Source organism: Symphalangus syndactylus, chromosome 15 (genome assembly GCF_028878055.3).
Source record: "Symphalangus syndactylus isolate Jambi chromosome 15, NHGRI_mSymSyn1-v2.1_pri, whole genome shotgun sequence".
Lineage (NCBI taxonomy): Eukaryota > Metazoa > Chordata > Mammalia > Primates > Hylobatidae > Symphalangus > Symphalangus syndactylus.
The window spans coordinates 25,325,930-25,343,864 of record NC_072437.2 but is presented as its reverse complement, the minus strand read 5'-3'; the positions used below and the strand labels follow the sequence as shown (position 1 = coordinate 25,343,864).

Sequence of the window (17,935 nt, the reverse complement as noted above, 5' to 3'; positions counted from 1 at the left end):
TTCTTGGTATCTTGTAGCCAACCATGTACTATTCATTTACTTTCAAAATTAAAGAATACATATATTGAAGATTCTGTAATTTGTACGATGAATAAATGTACAAAATAGTGTTTAGGACAATAAGAGGCATAGCAATCATTCTATGCTTAGGAAGGTATGCTAAGCTAGTAGACTGCTCTCCAATTCCTCTCAATAAAACACCATTGTTGCACATGCACTGCGACTTGTCACATATTTTATCTCTTTAGTATAAGCTAACTCATGTTTTACTTGTTGCTAATTTTATACTCTCATTCCTAACCAGAATACAATTGCATCAATGTTGTGTCATATGGTAAATTCTCATAATACCTGGTAACTTGCATTGCATGCACCGGTCTCTTTAAGCCATGCAAATGTATTTCCTACTGAAATGGAATATATGTTTAATGTAACATCAGTATTCATGGAAGCAGTTCAACTAGACATCCTCTTGGCAAAAAAGTACTCCACACAATATTCATGCAATTAAGACATTACCAATCATTTGGACTCTGAAAGGGTAAGAATATGATTTGGCAGTACTTTGGGCATAGATCTCCTACTTAGAATAATACTTTTTATCATCCTCCATAAGGGAAAGAAGAAACACTCCTTCATTAGTTATTGCTTAAACAAGTTTTTCCTTAGATTACTATGCATGATTTTAGGAAATTTTTTAGGAAATTTTTTTCCTATTTGCCTCTAACAAGAGTTCTACCTTATAGTGCATACACACATGTATGCACAAGCCAATATTTTGCTCTAATCAAAAAAATATATATATCATGAAAAGGCCCTGATTTCACAAAAGCTATATATACTAGAATTAATTGACACCTTCATGTTAAATGAAATCAGCTATTTTCATAAAACTCATTTAATAGAAAGAGTTCTGGCTACAATGAAACCTATACTTTAACATACCTGGCTTTTATGGGGAAGTTCTGTGAAATGTCTTTCATTAATTTAATGGCATCATAAACTGGAGTGGACATTATTTGAGAAGCTGCTTGAAAACTAAGATCTGGAAGGAAAAATATTATTAAGGAATCTAGCATAGTATTAGACCTTTATAGACATTTCCATGAAATTGAAATACTTGACTCAATTCTTCTTGCCAAGTATTAGTATACAAACATGTTAATACTGTTATATCTGCATTTTTAAAAAGTTTTAAATGTAAAGTTACCACTTATTTCCAAATATAAGCTTTATACTTTTACGAATTATTTAATACCTCTTATTTTCACAAATTACAGTATAATTTCGAGAGAGATATATGAAGAGAAATGAATGATTATTTAATACCTCTTATTTTCACAAATTACAGTATAATATCGAGAGAGATATATGAAGAGAAATGCTCTCACAAAGCTTTTTCTACACTTAAATGAAACATATGACAAAAAGTCAAAAGAATAATGAAGAGGAGTAAAAAGAGTTTTAAAGAGCCAATTCTGAAAAGACCTTTAAGAAAGCTCCACTGTGTTTAACTCAGTAAACAGAAACATTCACTTTCTCTTTCAACATTGTTTCACTTTTGTGCTTAAATAAAATCCTAAACTTACTATTATTTTATCTGATACGACAGTCCTACAAAAAGAAAAATGTGTGTTGCTAACTGTGGTTAGTTTCAAACATGTCAGAAGAATTCATCTTAGTATTATTACTTTGTCAAGAGTCAGAAAATATTTAAAACTAAATTCTTTCATTACCTACCTCAATAGTGAGGCAGATTGTTTCTCCTTTAGCTTAAGGACAGGATACTCACCCCACCACTGAACCTAATCATCTGGATATCTTACAATGACTTTAAATCAACCTTTCAACACTAGTCTCATTATTTCTGAGTCCCATATTCAGCCCCAAAGCCTGCTTACATGTTTTATATATTCTCTCTACTCAGGCTCAAGCTAGAAATCCTAGAATTATCTTTGACTCCTTTTCACCTTCTAAATATTTACATGCCTTCTACCACTATTTCAGTAGTGTCTAACTAGATTTCTTGCTTTTAGTCCATTCAAATACATCTTACACAGACATTAGGGAGTCAACTAGAACTAAGCTGACTATGCATACTCTTTGCTTAAAGGCCTTCAAAAACACCCCATCACTTATACTTTTCTAAATTATGCAAGGGCCCCTTAGAGAACATTTTGAAGGAGGCTTAAAACATAATTATAGGCCAGGCATGGTGGCTCAAGCCTGTAATCCCAGCACTTTGGGAGGCCGAGGCGGGTGGATCACGAGGTCAGGAGATTGAGACCATCCTGGTTAACACGGTGAAACCTCGTCTCTACTAAATATACAAAAAATTAGCTGGGCGTTGTGGCAGGCGCCTGTAGTCTCAGATACTCGGGAGGCTGAGGCAGGAGAATGGCGTGAACCCAGGGGGCGGAGCTTGCAGTGAGTCGAGATCACGCCATTGCACTCCAGCCTGGGGGACAGAGCGAGACTCCGTCTCAAAAAAAAAAAAAACCTAATTATAATTTTTAAAAAGTGCTAAAATAGAGACATAAAAAGGGATCTAAAAATAATTGAAGATACTAGAAAGAGATTATCTGAAATTACGGATTTAGGAATATAAGCTCTATTAGAACTTAGAGAAGAGCTTCACAAACCATGCTAAGGGGTTTAAACTTAATACTTCTAATGGATGTGCATGAAATCAGTCCTTAATGATGCAAATGACTTGGCTAGCTAGTCCTATCAACCCCTTCTTACATTCAAAGTCTCTCCAGAAGTATTTGCCTTGGAAAAACAGAACTTTCTCAGATAAGAGGACTGCATACTTTGTTTGCCCTCCCGGCATCCACTCTTTCCTGCTCTGGGCCCCCAAAAGGCTGGCCTGTCTGAACTGCATCAATAAGCTCCCTTGCCCTCAGACTTCTAGTGAGATTCAGCCAATCCAAGTAACTAATATGGGATCAGTAAGCAAGAAAAGAGTAAGGATTGGAATAGTTACTACCCAGATCCCTCCTTGAGTCACAGAGGGCAGTCCCTCAGGGTACTACTGCTGTGTCAAGCAGCTCTCTCGACACACTCTCCAGGTTTTGGTAACCACTCTCTCCTCTTGCTCCCCCAAGATTAGGGGTAGAAAATGTTTCCCTCTAGTTGCTAATACTGGAATCGAATAATCCATTCGTTGCTGGTTTCCCTCAATCATGCCTGTCTCTGTAAAAAGTCCCTTTATTAAACTTTTTTAGTTTGTGTGTGCCAACATTTTCCTGTGGGGACCAATGTAAGGCCATTATTTGATCAGGGATGTACAAGTGATAAAGCCTGGCTGATTTGACACAAGGCCAAAATCAGATTTTCATTTTAGAAAGATTATCTCAGTAACCTTATTGAGAATGAATGTGATAAATAAACACTACCTCAGTTTAGTGTTATCATGATGTCAAGTGAAAGAACAGTCAGAAGGGCTGCAGTATAATAAAAGGAGGTCTAAGCATGAGGTCTAGATGAGACATTAAATAGGAAACTGTACACCAGAAGGGTCCAGGGAGAATAGATTCTATCAGTTCAAAGAGGTAGATTCGTTATAGTAAATCTGTCGTAACAATGGCCTTGAATCTTATTCTGCTGAATGATTTTTCTATTGATATATTTATTTTCTAATGATACAGGGCTTAGTTGATACAACATTTGTATTAGGTAGGTAAAGAATAGCAGAAGTTATAAAACAATAGATTGGGTCTTGCACATTCTGCTATAATTTTAAAATGTAATATTCAATATTCTGTTAAGTGTATATAAAGTTTACCTAGATACCATATGGTACAGTATAAAGAATTTATTTACTTGGACCAAAATCTTCACTTATTAGCTGTGTGGTAACTGGCACTTAAATAAGATAGTTTATATGAAAGGACCCTGTAAACTATAATCCAGATGAAATATCAAATATTATTTGTATGTTATAAGTAAGTTATACCAGTGAGAGTGGCCTGTAAATATCCTTTCTTATTTTAAAAACAGAAAGTAGATTGGTGGTTGCCTACAACTGGGGAGTTGGGAAATGAGGAGTGACTGCTAATGAGGGTGTTAGTTTTTTTGGGGGATGATGAGAATTTTCTAAAAGCAACTGTGTTAAAGAGTGGCGGCATTCTAAAAATATGCTAAAAACTATTGAATGGTAGAATTTAAAAGGGCAAATTGAATAGTATGTGAACGTATTAGTATGAATAGTATTATAGTAATGTCATTTACATCACTAATATGTCTATAAAATAATCTATATCATCTGAGATATAAAAGCTTATTTAACAAAACAGCTTATTAAGCTGTTATATTTTTAAAAGTTGATAAAAGATGAAAAAAGATTATGCAGAAAGATGACATGTCCCCATGACCTACTAAATCATTACAAATAAAGAAGAAAAATTATAAATTGAAAAGGACTTAAAAGTTCAAACCAAATCAAATTTTGTTCACAAAATAACTGCTTGTAGGTTTTCAATGCAGAAGCTATTCCTAACTTTGTACAACTGCATGTCCTCCATTTGATGTTTCCACTAAAAATTTATCAATGAAACATGCAATAGTCTTAACAGGATCTAAATTCCAAAGAGAAGAAAACCAAGATTAAGTTTCATTTTCTCCTTACCTAGGAGTTAGGATTTTTCATCAGTTATAGTCTCCAAAAATCTGATACAATACTTGAGACTAACCTATAAATCAGTATATACTTTTGAAATAACATCGAATAACCTCACTTCATATAATTTTAAGTCTTGCAAACATAAAAACATAGCTTGCTTAAGAGATGATCTGTTAAATAGGTATTGCCACAAAAAATCATAATTTATATTATTCACTTCACTAGTCATTAATACTGTCCATAAAATAATCTATATCATGTGATATATAAAAGCTTATTTAACAAAACAGATCAGTTACCAAAATGCTGTGTTAAAGTATCTCAAAATACTATACCTTGTAGTTCCCAGACTTTCAAAGGCGTCATTTGTTTGTTACTCTCAATCAGGTATTTTTGGAATGCTGTCAGATTATCTCTAAGATCTGAATATATTTCTCTGCATCAAAATATTAAGCGATGTTAAGTAGCATCACCTATCACAAACCATTATACAAACAGCATATTTTTGAGATTACATATTCCATGTAATTAGACATAAATGAATCATTCATCATTAAGATAATCATAAATTGTGATACAGCTATATTCACAGAACTTGAAAATAATGAGGAAGATATACAGGTCTCTTTTATTAAATATATGAAACAAAACAAAATCTGCAGGAATATACTCTCAATTGTTAGTGTCAACTGTAAGCGATGCAAGGATGAGGGCAGACTTATGTTTTCATATTACATACTCTTTGTTTAACATTTTATAAATTGCAAGCCTTGCTTTTATAATTGAAAATAAAAACTATAAGGAAAGACAAAAATGCCTCATACAATCAGAGTTTATTTCTGAAAAGTTCCATCTCTGATTCTTATAAAAAACTAAAATAAGATAATTTTACCCATTGTTAAACATCTCTAGGCATCTTTTAGAGAAAGCCAAATAACGATGTAGTAGAATGGTATTTTACTATACACACAATCTAAACTGTAATCTTCTTTCCTCTATCACTCATGAAATCAAGACATGGTGCCATTTCAGATTTAAATGGAGAGATACAATTTAAAAAAATAACTTTACTATCAGCACAACTTACAAAATACATATTTTCTTTTTATTATACTTTAAGTTCTGGGATACGTGTGTAGAACGTGCAGGTTTGTTACATAGGTATAAACGTGCTGTGGCGGTTTGCTGCACCCATCAACCCGTCATCTACATTAGGTATTTCTCCTAATGCTATCCCTCCCCTAGCTCCCCACCCCCAACAAGCCATGGTGTGTGATGTTCCCCTCCCTGTGTCCATGTGTCCTCATTGTTCAACTCCCATTTTGAGTGAGAACATGTGGTATTTGTTTTTCTGTTCTTGTGTTAGTTTACTGAGAATGATAGTTGCCAGCTTCATCCATGTCCCCACAAAGGACATGAACTTATCCTTTTTTATGGATGCATAGTATTCTATGGTGTATATGTGCCACATTTTCTTTATCCAGTCTATCATTGATGGGCATTTGGGCTGGTTCGAAGTCTTTGCTATTGTGAATGGTGCTACAATCAACATACGTGTGCCTGTGTCTTTATAGTAGAATGATTTATAATCCTTTGGGTATACACCTAGTAATGGGATTGCTGGGTCAAATGGTATTTCTGGTTCTAGATCCTTGAGAAATTGCCACACTGTCTTCCACAATGGTTGAACTCATCTACACAAATACCAACACTGTAAAAGCGTTCCTGTTTCTCCACATCCTCTCCAGCCATCTGTTGTTTCCTGACTTTTTAATGATTGTCATTCTAACTGGCATGAGATGGTGTCTCATTGAAAACACATATTTTCAATAGTCAATAGACAAGAAGACTTTGAAAAGTGAAATAAAAAATACAGAATATACATAAATATGGTAATCTTATAGTTATGAATAAATATATACAGTACAGTGTCAATATCTTAACAGGTTTACTAAAATGTGGGATCATGTTTTGATAACAAATCAAAATTGCTATGATAATAAAAGTACAACGGCATTTCTTTCTAAAAGAAGTTCACTATGAATTAAACATTTCCTTTTTTTAATATTTTTAAGTTATCAGATTATAAGTTTATAAGAGCTACTATACCAATTTTCTTTTTTTTTTTTTTTTTTTTTTTTTTTTTTTTGAGACGGAGTCTCGCTCTGTCGCCCAGGCTGGAGTGCAGTGGCGCAATCTCGGCTCATTGCAAGTTCCGCCTCCTGGGTTCACGCCATTCTCCTGCCTCAGCCTCTCCGAGTAGCTGGGACTACAGGTGCCCGCCACCACGCCCGGCTAATTTTTTTCTATTTTTAGTAGAGACGGGGTTTCACCGTGGTCTCGATCTCCTGACCTCGTGATCCACCCGCCTCGGCCTCCCAAAGTGCTGGGATTACAAGCGTGAGCCACCGCGCCCGGCCTCAATTTTCATATTTAATCATCATCTTAGTAACTTCCACTGCTAAAATTCTTTATATAATTTAGAAAACATATGTATTATTCAGAAAGTACTTCAAAGGATTTTTGCTTTGAAATGAGCAGTCACTGAGTCACTGCGGAAGACTAATTTTGAGTATTCCCTTTTAAAAATGAATAGCCTTGGGAAGCCGAGGCAGGCGGATCACGAGGTCAGGAGATGAAGACCACCCTGGCTAACACAGTGAAACCCCGTCTCTACTAAAAATACAAAAATTAGCCAGGAGTGGTGGCAGACGCCTGTAATCCCAGCTACTCAGAAGGCTGAGGCAGGAGAATTGTTTGAACCCAGGAGGCAGAGGTTGCAGTGAGCCGAGATGGCTCCCCTGCACTACAGCCTGGGTGACCGAGCTAGAGCTAGACTCCATCTCAAAAAAAAAAAGAAAAACAAATGAATAGCCATATGAATTTTAGAATAGATTCTTCTAATTTTGTGAAAAATGACATTGGTAGTTTGACAGGAATAGCATTGAATCTGTAGATTGGCAGTATGGCCATTTTAACGACATTCATTCTCCCAATCCATGAGCATGGAATGTTTTTCCATTTGTTTGTGTCATCTATGATTTCTTTCAGCAGTGTTTTGTAGTTCTCCTTGTGGAGATGGTTCACCTCCTTGGTTAAATGTATTCCTACATACTTTTTTTGGTGTGTGGCTATTGTAAATGGGATTGCCTGCTTGTTTTGGCTCTCAGCTTGAATATTATTGGCTTTTAGTAATGCTACTGATTTTTGTACACCGATTTTGTATCCTGAAACTTACAGAAGTTGTTTATCAGTTTTAGGAGCCTTATGGCAGAGTCTTTAGGGTTTCCTAGGCAAAAGACATGAACAGACACTTCTCACAAGAAAATACATACGCAGCCAAGAAACATATGAAAAAATGCTCAACATCACTAATCATTAGAGAAATGCAAGTCAAAACCACAGTGAGATACCCTCTCACATCAGTCAGAATGGCTATTATCAAAAAGTCAAAAAGTAACAGATGCTGGCAAGGCTGCAGAGAAAAGGGAATGCTTATACACTGTTGGTGGAAATGTAAATTAGATCAGCCACTGCAAAAAGCAGTTTAGAGATTTCTCAAAGAACTTCAAACTACCACTGAACCCAGTAATCTCATTACTGGGTATTCACCCAAAGGAAAATAAATCATTCTGACAAAAAGACACATGCACTCATATGTTCATCATAGCACTTATTCACAATAGCAAAGACATGCAATCAACCCAGATGCCATCAATGGCAAATTGGAAAAAGACAATGGGGGAGGGGGGAGGGGCAGCATTAGGAGATATACCTAATGCTAAATGACGAGTTAATGGGTGCAGGAAATCAACATGGCACATGGATACATATGTAACAAACCTGCACATTGTGCACATGTACCCTAAAACCTAAAGTATAATAATAATAAAAAAAAAAAAGAAAATGGGATACATATACCACCATGGAAAATCCTGCCCTTTGCAGCAACATGAATGCAGCTGTAGGCCATTATCCTAAGTGAATTAACACAGGAACAGAAAACCAAATACCCTCTGTTCTCACTTATAAGTGAGAACCAAGTATTGGGTATACATGGACATGAAGATGGGAATAATAGATACTGGGGTCTATTAGAGTGGGGAGATGGCAAGCGCTGAAAAACTACCTGTTGGGTACTATGCTCACTACCTGGGTGATAGGATCATTCATACCCCTAACCTCAGCATCACATAGTATATCCATGTAACAAACCTGCATGTGTATGCCTTGAATCTAAAATAGAAGCTGAAAAAAAAAAAAAAGCAGAGGGAGCCAAGATGGCCAAATAGGAACAGCTCGTCGTCCCAGCGTGAGCGATGCAGACGGGTGATTTCTGCATTTCCATCTGAGGTACCAGGTTCATCTCACTAGGGAGTGCCAGACAGTGGGCGCAGGACAGTGGGTGCAGCGCACCATGCGTGAGCTGAAGCAGGCCGAGGCATTGCCTCACCCGGGAAGCGCAAGGGGTCAGGGAGATCCCTTTCCTAGTCAAAGAAAGGGGTGACAGACGGCACCTGGAAAATCAGGTCACTCTCACCCTAATACTGTGCTTTTCCAACTGGCTTAGAAAACGGCACACCAGGAGATTATATCCCATACCTGGCTCGGAAGGTCCTACGCCCACGGAGTCTCGCTGATGGCTAGCACAGCAGTCTGAGATCAAACTGCAAGGTGGCAGCGAGGCTGGGGTAGGGGCGCCCACCATTGCCCAGGCTTGCTTAGGTAAACGAAGCAGCCAGGAGGCTCGAACTGGGTGGAGCCCACCACAGCTCAAAGAGGCCTGCCTGCCTCTGCAGGCTCCATCTCTGGGGGCAGGGCACAGACAAACAAAAAGACAGCAGTAACATCTGCAGATTTAAATGTCCCTGTCTGACAGCTTTGAAGAGAGTAGTGGTTCTCCCAGCATGCAGCCGGAGATCTGAGAATGGGCAGACTGCCTCCTTAAGTGGGTCCCTGACTCCTGACCCCTGAGCAGCCTAACTGGGAGGCACCCCCAAGTAGGGGCAGACTGATACCTCACATGGCCGGGTACTCCTCTGAGACAAAACTTCCAGAGGAACAATCAGACAGCAGCATTTGCGGTTCACGAAAATCCGCTGTTCTGCAGCCTCCGCTGCTGAGACCCAGGCAAACAGGGTCTGGAGTGGACCTCTAGCAAACTCCAACAGACCTGCAGCTGAGGGTCCTGTCTGGTAGAAGGAAAACTAACAAACAGAAAGGACATCCACACCAAAAATCCATCTGTACATCACCATCATCAAAAACCAAAAGTAGATAAAACCACAAAGATGGGGAGAAAACAGAGCAGAAAAACTGGAAATTCTAAAAAGCAGAGTGCCTCTCCTCCTCCAAAGGAACGCAGCTCCTCACCAGCAAAGGAACAAAGCTGGATGGAGAATGACTTTGACGAGTTGAGAGAAGAAGGCTTTAGACGATCAGACTACTCCGAGCTACAGGAGGAAATTCAAACCAAAGGCAAAGAAGTTAAAAACTTTGAAAAAAATTTAGACGAATGTATAACTAGAATAACCAATACAGAGAAGTGCTTAAAGGAGCTGATGGAGCAGAAAGCCAAGGCTCGAGAACTACGTGAAGAATGCAGAAGCCTCAGGAGCCGATGCAATCAACTGGAAGAAAGGGTATCAGTGATGGAAGATGAAATGAATGAAATGAAGCGAGAAGGGAAGTTTAGAGAAAAAAAAGAATAAAAAGAAACGAACAAAGCCTCCAAGAAATATGGGACTATGTGAAAAGACCAAATCTACGTCTGATTGGTGTACCTGAAAGTGATGGTGAGAATGGAACCAATTTGGAAAAACCTCTGCAAGATATTATCCAGGAGAACTTCCCCAATCTAGCAAGGCAGGCCAACATTCAGATTCAGGAAATACAGAGAATGCCACAAAGAAACTCCTCGAGAAGAGCAACTCCAAGACACATAATTGTCAGATTCACCAAAGTTGAAATGAAGGAAAAAATGTTAAGAGCAGCCAGAGACAAACGTCAGGTTACCCACAAAGGGAAGCCCATCAGACTAACAGCTGATCTCTCAGAAGAAACTCTACAAGCCAGAAGAGAGTGGGGGCCGATATTCAACATTCTTAAAGAAAAGAATTTTCAACCCAGAATTTCAGATCCAGCCAAATTAAGCTTCATAAGTGAAGGAGAAATAAAATACTTTACAGTCAAGCAAATGCTGAGAGATTTTGTCACCACCAGGCCTGCCCTAAAAGAGCTCCTGAAGGAAGCACTAAACATGGAAATGAACAACTGGTACCAGTCACTGCAAAATCATGCCAAATTGTAAAGACCATCGAGGCTAGGAAGAAACTGCATCAACTAACAAGCAAAATAACCAGCTAACGTCATAATGACAGGATAAAATTCACACATAACAATATTAACTTTAAATGTAAATGGACTAAATGCTCAAATTAAAAGACACAGACTGGCAAATTGGATAAAGAGTCAAGACCCATCAGTGTGCTGTATTCAGCAAACCCATCTCATGTGCAGAGACACACATAGACTCAAAATAAAAGGATGGAGGAAGATCTACGAAGCAAATGGAAAACAAAAAAAGGCAGGGGTTGCAATCCTAGTCTCTGATAAAACAGACTTTAAACCAACAAAGATCAAAAGAGACAAAGAAGGCCATTACATAATGGTAAAGGGATCAATTCAACAAGAAGAGCTAACTATCCTAAATATATATGCACCCAACACAGGAGCACCCAGATTCATAAAGCAAGTCCTGAGTGACCTACAAAGAGACTTAGACTCCCACACAATAATAATGGGAGACTTTAATACCCCACTGTCAACATTAGACAGATCAACGAGACAGAAAGTTAACAAGGATACCCAGGAATTGAACTTAGCTCTGCACAAAGTGGACCTAATAGACATCTACAGAACTCTCCACCCCAAATCAACAGAATATACATTTTTTTCAGCACCATACCACACGTATTCCAAAATTGACCACATAGTTGGAAGTAAAGCTCTCCTTAGCAAATGTAAAAGAACAGAAATTATAACAAACTGTCTCTCAGACCACAGTGCAATCAAACTAGAACTCAAGATTAAGAAACTCACTCAAAACCGCTCAACTACATGGAAACTGAACCACCTGCTCCTGAATGACTACTGCGTACATAACGAAATGAATGCAGAAATAAAGATGTTCTTTGAAACCAACGAGAACTAAGACACAACATACCAGAATCTCTGGGACACATTCAAAGCAGGGTGTAGAGGGAAACTTATGGCACTAAATGCCCACAAGAGAAAGCAGGGAAGATCCAAAATTGACACCCTAACATCACAATTAAAAGAACTAGAAACGCAAGAGCAAACACATTCAAAAGCTAGCAGAAGGCAAGAAATAACTAAAATCAGAGCAGAACTGAAGGAAATAGAGACACAAAAAACCCTTCAAAAAATTCATGAATCCAGGAGCTGGTTTTTTGAAAAGATAAAAATTGATAGACCGCTAGCAAGACTAATAAAGAAGAAAAGAGAGAAGAATCAAATAGATGCAATAAAAAATGATAAAGGGGATATCACCACCAATCCCACAGAAATACAAACTACCATCAGAGAATACTACAAACACCTCTATGCAAATAAACTAGAAAATCTAGAAGAAATGGATAAATTCCTCGACACATACACCCTCCCAAGACTAAACCAGGAAGAAGTTGAATCTCTGAATAGACCAATAACAGGCTCTGAAATTGTGGTAATAATCAATAGCTTACCAACCAAAAACAGTCCAGGACCACACGGATTCACAGCCAAATTCCACCAGAGGAACGAGGAGGAACTGGTACCATTCCTTCTGAAACTATTCCAATCAACAGAAAAAGAGAGAATCCTCCCTAATTCATTTTATGAGGCCAGCATCACCCTGATACCAAAGCCTGGCAGAGACACAACCAAAAAAGAGAATTTTAGACCAATATCCTTGATGAACATTGATGCAAAAATCCTCAATAAAATACTGGCAAACCGAATCCAGCAGCACATCAAAAAGCTTATCCACCATGATCAAGTGGGCTTCATCCCTGGGATGCAAGGCTGGTTCAACATATGCAAATCAATAAATGTAATCCAGCATATAAACAGAACCAAAGACAAAAACCACATGATTATCTCAAGAGATGCAGAAAAGGCCTTTGACAAAATTCAACAGCCCTTCATGCTAAAAACTCTCAATAAATTATGTATTGATGGGACGTATCTCAAAATAATAAGAGCTATCTATGACAAACCCACAGCCAATATCATACTGAATGGACAAAAACTGGAAGCATTCCCTTTGAAAACTGGCACAAGACAGGGATGCCCTCTCTTGCCACTCCCATTCAACACAGTGTTGGAAGTTCTGGCCAGGGCAATTAGGCAGGAGAAGGAAATAAAGGGTATTCAATTAGGAAAAGAGGAAGTCAAATTGTCCCTGTTTGCAGATGACGTGATTGTATATCTAGAAAACCCAATCGTCTCAGCCCAAAATCTCCTTAAGCTGATAAGCAACTTCAGCAAAGTCTCAGGATACAAAATCAATGTGCAAAAATCACAAGGATTCTTATATACCAATAACAGACAGAGAGCCAAATCATGAGTCAACTCCCATTCACAATTGCTTCAAAGAGAATAAAATACCTAGGAATCCAACTTACAAGGGACGTGAAGGACCTCTTCAAGGAGAACTACAAACTACCGCTCAATGAAATAAAAGAGGATACAAACAAATGGAAGAACATTTCATGCTCATGTGTAGGAAGAATCAATATCGTGAAAATGGCCACACTGCCCAAGGTAATTTATAGATTCAATGCCATCCCCATCAAGCTACCAATGACTTTCTGCACAGAACTGGAAAAAACTACCTCAAAGTTCATATGGAACCAAAAAAGAGCCTGCATCACCAAGTCAATCTTAAGCCAAAAGAACAAAGCTGGAGGCATCACACTACCTGACTTCAAACTATACTACAAGGCTACAGTAACCAAAACAGCATGGTACTGGTACCACAACAGAGACATAGATCAACGGAACAGAACAGAGCCCTCAGAAATGACACCACATATCTACAACTATCTGATCTTTGACAAACCTGACAAAAACAAGCAATGGGGAAAGGATTCCCTATTTAATAAATGGTGCTGGGAAAACTGGCTAGCCATATGTAGAAAGCTGAAACTGGATCCCTTCCTTACACTATATACAAAAATTAATTCAAGATGGATTAAAGACTTACATATTAGACCTAAAACCATAAAAACCCTAGAAGAAAACCTAGGCAATACCATTCAGGACATAGGCGTGGGCAAGGACTTCATGTCTAAAACACCAAAAGCAATGGCAACAAAAGCCAAAATTGACAAATGGGATCTAATAAAACTAAAGAGCTTCTGCGCAGCAAAAGAAACTACCATCAGAGTGAACAGGCAACCTACAAAATGGGAGAAAATTTTCACAACCTACTCATCTGACAAAGGGCTAATATCCAGAATCTACAATGAACTCAAACAAATTTACAAGAAAAAAAACAACCCCATCAAAAAGTGGGCGACGGATATGAACAGACACTTCTCAAAAGAAGACATTTATACAGCCAAAAAACACATGAAAAAATGGTCATCATCCCTGGCCATCAGAGAAATGCAAATCAAAACCACAATGAGATACCATCTCACATCAGTTAGAATGGCCATCATTAAAAAGTCAGGAAACAACAGGTGCTGGAGAGGATGTGGAGAAATAGGAACACTTTTACACTGTTGGTGGGACTGTAAACTAGTTCAACCATTGTGGAAGTCAGTGTGGCGATTCCTCAGGGATCTAGAACTAGAAATACCATTTGACCCAGCCATCCTATTGCTGGGTATAAACCCACAGGGCTATAAATTATGCTGCTATAAAGACACATGCACACGTATGTTTATTGCGGCACTATTCACAATAGCAAAGACTTGGAATCAACCCAAATGTCCAACAACGATAGACTGGATTAAGAAAATGTGGCACATATACACCATGGAATACTATGCAGCCATAAAAAAATGATGAGTTCATGTCCTTTGTAGGGACATGGATGAAGCTGGAAATCATCATTCTCAGTAAACTATCGCAAGGACAACAAACCAAACACCACATGTTCTCACTCATAGGTAGGAATTGAACAAAGAGAACACGTGGACACAGGAAGGGGAACATCACACTAGGGGATTGTTGTGGGGTGGGGGGAGGGGGGAGGGATAGCATGAGGAGATATACCTAATGCTAAATGACGAGTTAATGGGTGCAGCACACCAACATGGCACATGTATACATATGCAACAAACCTGCACATTGTGCACATGTACCCTAAAACTTAAAGTATAATAATAATAAAATTTAAAAAAAAGAAAAAAAAGAAAAAAATAGAAGCTGAAATAAAATAAAAATAAAAATAGCCCAGTGTTTCACGTGATCTTTTGGAGAAAATGCAATTTAATCCCATAAAAAGTTATATTCAAAAGAGAAAAGAACTATAAATTCCAAGATGTTGAGATAGCTGAAAATGGAATAAAAATGTATTGTTAGCTGCTAAATAAATACCTTACTTAGAATAAATCCATTTTGTAAGATGTATTAACATTTTAAGGCCACTAGAGTATACTGCCTGGCCAACATACTTTAAAAATTTAACACAGTTATCCATATAAATTAGCATAGTCTCCAAAAATCTTACCCTTACTGTATATAGTTATCTACTCATCACCAGGAGAACCAACCTGAGAGGTCTTCATACATGACTGTAATACTAAACAAGAACTAAAGGTGTTAATAAAAATATTTCTTTAATTAATTTTGCCTGGATAAAGAAATCATAAACTTTCACTTGTAAATAAGGGAAAATGTACATGAAATTACAGCCATCCCCACTCGTGAGTATTCATAGAGGACTCACCATCCTATTCCTTGTCTTCAATCAGCGTGGCAGGAAAAAAAAGGGGGATATAACTTTAATTTTTGAAAGGTTACTTATATGTGTATATGAAATGGTAATCTGCAGTACAGAAAATTTGAGTAATAAATGTTTTCTCTTCTTTTGGGCTATACATTTGTTCAAGCTAAAGATCCAATATTATCAATGATTTTTGTAACCCATTAGATCAGTAAGTTCTAGATTCTATAAAGTTTTTAGTTTTCTGTCAGAAGTTTATCAACTCCTGTTTCTCTAAGCACACTAAGTCAAATTTATCATATGAAAAGTGATTTTAAGTATCTCATACTTTATGAATGTTAGATGTATTAGAACTCCATAAAAATAAAGAAACCAATATAATAAAGAAGAATATTTACCACAGCTTGCCAAGTTAATTAAAAAACGGTAAAAATAACACTGAGTTTAAAAATAGTAAATATTAGCTAACATTATTACTACAATATTTATTTTAAAAAATAATGATTTACTTAATTTTTTTCCTCAAAAGAAATTCAATTTAGGCAGTATTTTTTCTTGGCAGCATTTTGTGAAACTATTTTAACAAATAATAACTTAATAATTATAATTTTCATTAATTTTATTCATGTTTAACAAACAACATTAATGCTTATTATATGCCATGAATTGTTAAAAATACTTTATTACTAAATTATATTATTTATTCTCTCCAAATTTAGAAACTTCCTAAACAAGTATGTACTATACCAATTATTTACTTGACTTTTATGGCAGCTGTGTTAGAAGAAAGAAAATTACTACTTTTGAATATGGGAAATCATAATTTGTATGGTGATAGCACCATATAGTGCAAATGAAGAACAGGATCAAAAAATGCTACAAGGCTAATATTTAACAATTTATTTGTTGCCTTATGTTTGTTGTTTCATGTCTTTGAGGTTTAGCCATTCTACAAATGAACTTTATTTATGGGACAAATAATTTATTCTGGGTAAAAGGAGAAAATAAATACATGCATATTTAACAGCGACCAACCATAGGTATCGAAAGTCTTAAATTTCAAATTTTCTAGTTATCCCAGGGATACCACCGGAGTTTCAGAAATAAAATCCCACTCTCAATGTAAACATAACAGTTGTATCTAACTAATGAAAACACTTCCATCTTTATGATTAATATGAAAATAAACTTCAATAGTAAGTAATTCAATATATGGCAAAGGTTTCAGAATTTTTTATAAAGAGCTGTTATAATTAGTAAAAAAGATAAACACAGCAAGAACAAATGAGCACAAGTTAGGAACAAGCAATTTACACAAGAAGAAATTCTAAGGCCAATAAACATGAAAAAAAGTTAATCCGTGCAGTAATAAACTGCCAAAAGTTGACTTTCTTGGAGACAAATTATAAAATTGGTTCAGTCCAGTGAATTAAATACACTTTTTAAAAAAAAAAAAAATAGAAACACCATTTCATTTATTAAACTGAAAAAGTTTAAAAAATAGTATGAGTGGTTATTAAAGTTCTGGGAAATGAACAGATTTCACATCCTGGGGTGAGTGTCCATGTTAGTACAATTTTATGAGGGTAGTTTACAAGTATGAATCAAAAATTTCAAGAAGTACATATACTTTATCAACTATTTTCCAGAAATTTGTGCTAAGGAAAGTCTGCAATGCACACAAACTGGTACACACACACAAAAAAAATTAAATGAAAAAGTAGGGAAAGAATTTAAAGTCCCGTTCTATGGGACTGTTTCAATAAATGATGGACTATCCACAAGATGTGAAAAAAACAGGTACACACTATGGTTCTACCGTGCAAAACAATATGCTGTGTATGCATTTATTTGATGCTATAAAAATATTCACAGAAAAACTGGAAAAACATACTGTACACCAAAATATTATGAGTTATCTCTTTAATTGTGAAATTAGTGATTATTTTTAAAGGTTGTGCTTTTTTGCTTTCCATAGCTTTTTGACATTAGCCATATGGTACTTCTGTAATAAATAAAAACAATCGTGTGTGTGTGTGTTTGTACTTTCTACATAAAAGAAAGGTGAAACATATGGCAAAACAGTATATCAAATTAATTCCCTAAAAACAAATGGGTATAATAATACCAATTTCATTTCTATTCAGACTTACTTTAGTTTCCAAAAGAGAAATCCTTGAACTTCATTTGTTTCCATCTCATCCTCTACAGTAGTATTAGTCACAGCTACATTTTGGAAATAAAACAAAAATATTTTCAGACTGGGAAAAGAACATGTAATCAAAAATTAGAAGAACTTGGCCAGGTGTGGCAGCTCACGCCTGTAATCCCAGCACTTTGGGAGGCCGAGG

The 17,935-nt window shown here is 36.6% G+C and overlaps 1 protein-coding gene across 8 annotated transcripts in view; it reads right to left on the bottom strand.

The window, feature by feature from the left end:
• Nucleotides 1-17,935, bottom strand: part of LOC129464103 (UDP-glucose:glycoprotein glucosyltransferase 2) — a 264,841-nt gene that overhangs the window by 188,964 nt on the left and 57,942 nt on the right. For all 8 annotated transcript variants that reach the window (XR_008651434.2, XM_055245067.2, XM_055245066.2 and 5 more), the window contains 3 exons: nucleotides 17,738-17,810; nucleotides 4,960-5,060; nucleotides 946-1,045 (listed from right to left, as the gene is read on the bottom strand). Coding sequence is in view for 7 of the 8 variants with exons in the window: in XM_055245067.2 (XP_055101042.1) it covers nucleotides 946-1,045; nucleotides 4,960-5,060; nucleotides 17,738-17,810 (274 nt within the window). In the remaining variant the exon portion in view is untranslated. The remainder of the gene's footprint in view (nucleotides 1-945; nucleotides 1,046-4,959; nucleotides 5,061-17,737; nucleotides 17,811-17,935) is intronic.